The sequence below is a fragment of the Amia ocellicauda genome, chromosome 5 (genome assembly GCF_036373705.1).
Source record: "Amia ocellicauda isolate fAmiCal2 chromosome 5, fAmiCal2.hap1, whole genome shotgun sequence".
In the NCBI taxonomy this organism is placed as follows: domain Eukaryota; kingdom Metazoa; phylum Chordata; class Actinopteri; order Amiiformes; family Amiidae; genus Amia; species Amia ocellicauda.
The window spans coordinates 22428069-22435484 of NC_089854.1; the positions used below are offsets into that span (position 1 = coordinate 22428069).

Below are 7416 nucleotides of genomic sequence, written 5' to 3' on the forward strand. Positions count from 1 at the left end.
CAGTGCTACACTAGACTGTATTAACACACTGTTTTAATACAAGTACAGTACAACACTTCACTAAACTATACTACAGAACATTATAGTACTACAAAATACCAGGTTATTTTCATTTTGGATTAGCCGAGTGAAACAACAGAAAAGAGGAAAAACTTTAATTCAAGCACTTTTTGTGGGAGCACTTCTCACGATACATCTAAACATCAATACAATATATTGCCTTTACTCCAGGTTCACTGAACAACATTTCTTCAAATTCACATATAATTATATCTTACAATATACATCACATTTCAACATCACATGTCAATAGAAGCAGATTTAAAAAACGCTGTACCCAAACCATTAAAATCATAAAATAATACGAACAATAATCTACTTCTACTGCTACTAATTATAATTATAATTATATATTACATGCAGAATAATGAATGGTTTTTAAACCATTGTATCCATTGTATCTGTGAGAGAACAATTATTAGTGACTTAACTTTTGTCTGAAAAACCAAACCACCTTTGTGGGTGTTTTTTATTTTTATATAAAATCAAATATTAATAAAACCACAGTGCTAGAAGCTGGCATTACTGAAGGAAACAATGCACATGTAGTTCAATAATAATTCCTGGACGAGATTTACAGACATTAAAAGTTGTTGTAAAGGAACCTAATGAACAAATTATGCCCTTTGTATTTATTTATGCAGTATAACAATTTCAATAATATATACTATGTCATTCTTAAAATAATTTTCCTATAAAGTTATATTGTAACTTGATATCACATATTTTTACTTTGGTTGTTGCACATATTCCACAAAACACACAAAACCTTGCAGAAATAAAAGCTTTGACATACAACTTTACACCTGGGGGGTGATAAAGAATCTCTTTATCTGAAAAATGTAAAACATATTTTATATGCTAAGAGTATTAAATAAGAGGGAAATACAGTATTAGCATGACTCAAATATTTAACAATTCATGTGAAGCAGAAGCAAAACCTCATTCTTGGTCTATATATAATCAACAGACTGTTTGCTGGAAGCCGATGTGAATTTGGTCGAGCTTTGGATCCCCCAGACTTCCAGGCACTGGATTTTGAAGTGTTCTCTGCAGAGGGGAGAGTTCTCGAAGGTGTCGCATCGTTCTGTCCGCCCGTTGAGCAGGTCTGCCTCGATGCACAGAGCCTGCCCCCCACCTCCGCCTGAGGATCAAGTGAGAGGACAGTGTGTTCACCTGTCCTGTTCCTCAAACATTGCAAAACATCTGAATATGTACAAATATCGTTGAGACTGGAATGAATCATGAAGTACATTTGTAGTCTCTAGTAGAATGTGGTCTAGGAGGATTTATTATTTGGGATTATGGTTTAATACAGTTAGGTCCATAAATATCTGTACTAGCCCCATCACTAGCAATGTGAAACAATTTGGTAAGGGTATTGGCGGTAATGGCAAGAGTTAGGGCTAGGTTGAAGTTCTGAGATGGTTAGGTGGTTAAATCAAGTCAGTAGGTTTCATACCGTCTATCAGCGATGTGAGGATTGAGTTGGGATGAGGCCTTTGCAACAACCCAAAGCCTAGCTAACAATGTCATCTGAAGCTAAGCTCAATATGCAACTAATCTTGTCTTAGTTAAGTAAGTAGAATTACAATTTACAACAACTGTAATAATTGTTGTTGTTGTTGTTGCCGTTTTTTTTAAACTGGACCAAAACTGCATTTCAAGCATAGGCCACTCAAGACTTTTTACATCTTTGAATTCGAGAAACCAAGATCAACACGGGGGCGAGACATGTCACATAAAGAGAGTGTTAGCTTCACTCCTGAACAACTTACCGATGATAATCCTCTCCTTGCCCCCAGCCATAAACATGGAGGCTGACAGGGGGTGCTGCTCTGGAACTTTGGGAGTTAGACTTGGGGGGGGCATCTCAGTGAGCACTGGGGATGGGGGGAAATGGTAGCTGGGATCCTGGGTGGTCCCATCAGGGCAGGTCAAGGTCACCTCAGGGGGGGGGGGTGAGGGTGAGAGGGAGGGCAAGGAGGACAGGGGGAGGTCTTCTTTGGCGATGTCCGTCATGTGGAGGAAGGCCCACTCGTATCGCTCGGTGTCTGGATGCAGCTGGAGGAGGGAAACCAGAGCTTCATATTCAGATTAATTCACACCTGTCTCCTTCAGGTGAATAAGACCGAGAAGAGTTCTGAATATCCATGAAAATTCACAAACAGAAACGGGAAAGTAACTAAAGACGTGTCACACTCACCGCAAGATTATCCTAATGAAAAGCTCAGTTTAAAAACATACAATTTCTCCCCAAATGTCATTTTTATTTTTAATTCTCAGATAAGGGGAATTTTATCAGCACTCAACATGTTGAAGAGCTTAACAAAAGAGCAGTGACAGCCACACACTGCTGTGGACACCTCCATGTTCAGGTTCCTATTCACTTACAGTAAAAACAAAGCATTCCCCGGTCCCAAAAAAAAGCCTGGTGCCCCTGCTGCCTGGTTTATTCCTCTCACTCCAGTCGGAAGACAGGAATGCACCGCACACCTGCAGAGAGAATGATACCAAGAATCACCAAGACCTTGGGCACTTTGTTTGATATGCAAAGAATTTAAAGTTTGTTTGATATGAGATTTGATATACATGAAAGTATATGTATATATATTTTTTTTGCAGTCTTTTATCTTTAGACATCTCACTGGTCCAGCTGCCATGTGTGACCATTGTGTTCCAATGCCTCTGTACTAAAACAATGCTAATTCTAGATGTGTATCTGCTCACCTCCCCCTCCTCCGTTCGGATCAGCAGAACAGTTGGCTCGAAACACTCGACATGGGAATAAAACCTGGGGTAGAAAAACAGACTTGTTTTAGAATGAGAAAAACAAAGTATGTTTTTTTATTCCACAGTTAACAGTACTCACAATGCTCTATAACTTTCACATGAATGTGAAATCAAATTATTTGACACACATATATTTGTGCTTTTGATAGTATCATAAATATAAGAATATACTGTATGTCATTAAAATACATTACTGGGTAAAATTCTGTCCGGTTTAACTTAATTATCCATACAGGTTGCCATCTCATCTGGCTTTAGGTTAATTACAAAATATTTTTTTATTACAAACAATAGAGGTCAGCAAGGTCAACGCTTCTGTTCCGTTAACCTAAACAACATCGGCATGCAAACAAGACTGTGACTGTGCTCTGTTATAAGTCTGTGTTTCATTCATTCAGGTTTGCTTGGCATTTGCGTCAGTGAATTATTATTTTACATAAAGACACCCTAAACTTCAATTACTTGCATAGGGTGAAGTATGGAGCCTAGATGGAGTATTCGTTATTGTAAATAACCATTTTGTTGAAGCGGGGTCTCATTATGGTTCATCTTCTTAGACAATCCTCAGAAGATAACTTCCAAACGTTAATCAGCATCTTCGAGTCTTTTATTCTTTTGTGTGAAATCAATGGAGAGCCGTGTGTCTGTTCTGCAGCCCCCGCAGAGGTGAAAGTGCATTGGGGATCAGGTCTTGTTCAGACCTATTTAGTGTCAGGGACAGAAGGGGTCACATCCGGCCCAGACCACCCTGCTTTGTGGCAGGTGCCCATTCATGGCTGTGCTTGCTAGAGCAAGTGAGTATGTCTGAGCGATGGGGGAAAGATGAGAGGAAATGTAATCATAAAAAGAAGAAGAATTTAGCATACACGGAGGCAGCCATCCCAGACAAAGAGCTGCTATTAACCTCTTGACATTTCTGAGGGACTTATATGGAAAGCAGAAAAATTGTCAAGGCTTACATATAGGAAATCAATTCACTTCTCCACAGTGGAGGTTATTATTGCTAAACGCACAGTAACACTTTTGTTCAGAAACATTTATGTATATAGAGGCTTACTGAAGTTTCACAATGTGATACACATGGAAGAACTTATTTTCAAACAAAATGGACTATTAAATTAAAATCCAGTGTGTGGAATGTCTTGCCAAATGGGTGTAAAAATGAGTTACTGTAAAAGTGTACAATAGAATAAGAAAAAAGATGTAAAAAGCATTGCACATGTACTGCTCCTCAAAGGCATGGCATGAGAAGGTGGTTTGTATGGAGATGTTCTTGTTATTCGTCCCCCAGCCACCCTGCCTCACTGATCCCTGACACAAAACATCATGGAGGCCCCCTGTCTTCCCACCACCATCAATGCCCACATTGTGGGCCACAGTGCCTGTTTTGTAAATTATGTTTAATTCAGCCTGAAGAAGAGGGATTCACTTGGAGATAGCTGACTGACTGAAACCCTCCCTCAGTCATACGAAAACAGCACATCCCTTTCGAAGAAAACTCTCCATATCCGAATAGTATTCCCTTCCTTTTCTTGGGTTCTCGAGAGGTCCCTGAATCCACCTTGCCTGGCAATGGCAGTAAGTCTGCTCTGTTTGAACACCAACGTTATTTTTAACTCAAACAGATTTCTCAGGGTGTTGTGTTAGTAAAATTAGTTCTTAATAGAGCACTAAAGCACACACTGTCAGACTCATGTTGAGACTGATAAAAACATGTTGAGACTGATAACGTGTGCCCTTTGCAAAGCTCGGTAACCAACATCCCGGGGCGTTGTAATGTAGTCATTTGCTGGATCCATATGGTGTTATTCTAAGTCAGGGCTTTATTATATCTTCTGATATAGGTGTAAGATATATTGTGAATGATACGGTAAGTACAGTACAAGTGGTCGGGCTTGGATATGCCAAAGAAATCCAAAACCAACAATAGACCTTCTGCACAATGACAGCTTTTCATGATTTTAGTTTATGCCTAATGCTCAGGATACTGATGTTTAAATTCATAAAACACTTTCCAGTTCAGCATGCATTCAAATGCAATGCAGACAAATAGCATATCATTAAATTGTATAGATAGATAAATAAATAAACAGATATTTTGTCTTTAGAGCTTAGTGTCATTCAGGAAATACTCACGATGACAGGCTGCGCCCATGTTCTCTGGTGCTGAACAGCATGATGGGATAAAGCAGGGCAAAGCGCTCTGGGATCCAGGACCAGACAATCCTCATCTCTTGCCCAGTGACAATGCTGGAGCCAAAGCTATCGAAATCTACAGCGATGTGCACCGACTGCCTGTGGGGACAGAGAGCGTGCCATTAAGTTAGGTGACATAATCTACACAACTATGTGTTTTCAGGACACAGTTGAGAACATGATCATGCACTGTTGTACTCGACATGGAGAAAAGTTAAGCACCTGAAAAAATCATTCTTACCTCCTCTGATGGATAGTGATGCCCTTTTGCATGAGGGTGCTCTTGTTGGCAGCCAGGAGGAGATCGATTTTTTTCTGTGACAGGTGAATGTTGAAGGCCTTCTCCAGCAGCTTGTCCACAGTGATATGGTGGGTGATATTCTCCAGGAAGCTATTAATATCCAGACTGATGTCACCGTTGTGTGATGCCTTGGAGGCCACAGCAACCTTGTACTCAGCGAGCAGAGTCAGGGCCACTCGATAGAGCACTTTGTAGCCTTCCAGCAGGTATACATCCAGGACCCGGGTGGCATACTCGAAGGGAAGCCCACCACCAAAGATCCAAGTGATCCAGTCCGAATAGGCATCAAAGAAGCTCTGGTTGGAGGTGGTGATGAGCTTGTGTCCACTGTTGCAGAACTTGTTGGCCAGGTCTCCGAAGGTCATGCATGAAGCCCTGTAGCTGAGGAAAGTCTGGTCCAAAAAGTGCCTGGCCGGGTCATTGTAGGCAATGAGACGGCAAATGCTGTGAAAGCACTCAGCTTCGTCTACACTATAGTGGAGCAGGAGGGACACCAGAGCAGGCAGGACCGGGCAGAACGTGATGTCTGGGAAATGGCTGCCGATGCAGAGAAGAATCTTCTTCACCGAGTTCAGGCCGGCCTTGTTGAGACAGTATATGGGGATGAAACTGTCCCCCATATAGTCTGGCAAAGGGTGAGTGCTCACTTTGTGCTCCCCAAACAGTTCCCCCGACAGCTGCTGGTACACCTCCCTGTCTGGGGTGATGGACCTGCAGTTGATGCTGTGGATGATGTGGTGGTAGGCCTTGGCCCTAAGAGTGTGGGTCCGGGACCAGCAGCCCGCCCTGGCCATGCCCTTCAGCTGCTTATGATCGCTTTTCAGGATCTTCTGGTAGATCATTGCAGAGACAGGGTCGATCTTCACCCAGTCCACAAACTGTCCGTATTCCATCTCCGGGGACAAGTTCTTCTCCCGGTTATCTGCTTCAGATATGGTCAACATTGGATTATTGAATGCATTCTTTCCTAGGAGAAAACAAAGGTGAGGGAAGGGTGCTCTATCAGGGCCATTTATCATGTAGCACTTTTTTATCCTTGCATATGCTTTTCAAGAGAGATACATTGGGATTAGGGTTAGATACTTGTGGAGCAGGACAAGACAGCTTTTCTTCAGAATTAACCCTATTTTATTTCCTGTTTTAACAGTTATTTTTATCTCTCTCTGCACTTATAAATAATACAGGATCACACTGTTCAGTACCCATTCTCCTGGAATAAAGCTATATATCATTGGTCATATTCATTTGCATTTCTTCAGAAAGAAAACCCATAAATAAATCAAACAGTTCAGAAAAATGTAATCTCGGTACATAAGAAAATAAGAATGTTTCAAAGTAGTTGATTGGTTATTGATTGAAGAATCACTAAAACGCACATGTTTTTCACAGTGACATACAGAATTATATTATTAATCAAATTAAAACTTGATTTTCATAACTTTAAATGGATAAATACAAATAAAAAAATCCAACATAACCTGCATTTTTATATCTGCCAAAATTTCTGCTACCATTTCTTTAGTACTTTAGCCTTCTTGCAGTTAAGATCGTATTGTAGTTTAGCAGTTGATCTTACTTGTCTTATCCTCAAGATCTTTTGATGCATTGCTCTTGCTGCTGGGGTCTGTCTTGGACCTCTTCAGATTTAACCGAGACAGTTTACCATCAGCATTCAGGAAAGAAAATGTTCGAGGTTTCAAAGCGTTTGACCTGCTGAAAGCTCCTAGGTGATAGCGTTGTAATGTCTCAGAAGTGTAGAAGGACTTTGACCGGGGCCTACTCGAATCCGGCTCTGAAACTTCGTCTTCTTCAAGGTTTTTCCCATGTTTGCTGTTATAGAAGGATTGTGATCTTGGTCTTCTAGAACTTGAGAGGTCTGGAAGCTCCTCGTCTATTTTCAGAATGTCTATCTGAGGGATGTCTAGGTCCATGCCGCTGGAAATATCGTGTTTACGGGGAACATGGAGCATGTTGTTGATATTCCTCTTTATAGTAGACTGTCCTGTGTGACTATACTGCAGGAGTATAGAGAGCAAAGTGACATCTACAGTCACTGTGTTTATTGA

The 7416-nt window shown here is 40.9% G+C and overlaps 1 protein-coding gene across 3 annotated transcripts; it reads right to left on the reverse strand.

The window, feature by feature from the left end:
- Window positions 1–138: 138 nt before the first annotated feature.
- LOC136749794 (TBC1 domain family member 24) lies at window positions 139–7416 on the reverse strand. Of its 3 annotated transcripts, none has more exons than XM_066704346.1 (7): window positions 6927–7416; window positions 5291–6272; window positions 4990–5148; window positions 2791–2854; window positions 2455–2556; window positions 1839–2124; window positions 139–1204 (listed from the first exon to the last, which is right to left on the reverse strand). In XM_066704346.1, exons 1-7 carry the CDS (start codon window positions 7318–7320, stop codon window positions 1014–1016), a joined length of 2178 nt encoding a protein of 725 aa, XP_066560443.1. In that variant the 5' UTR covers window positions 7321–7416; the 3' UTR covers window positions 139–1013. The 3 variants fall into 3 exon arrangements, with proteins under 3 accessions (XP_066560443.1, XP_066560442.1, XP_066560441.1); XM_066704345.1 differs by having other exon boundaries at window positions 5291–6275; XM_066704344.1 differs by having other exon boundaries at window positions 5291–6317; window positions 6927–7415.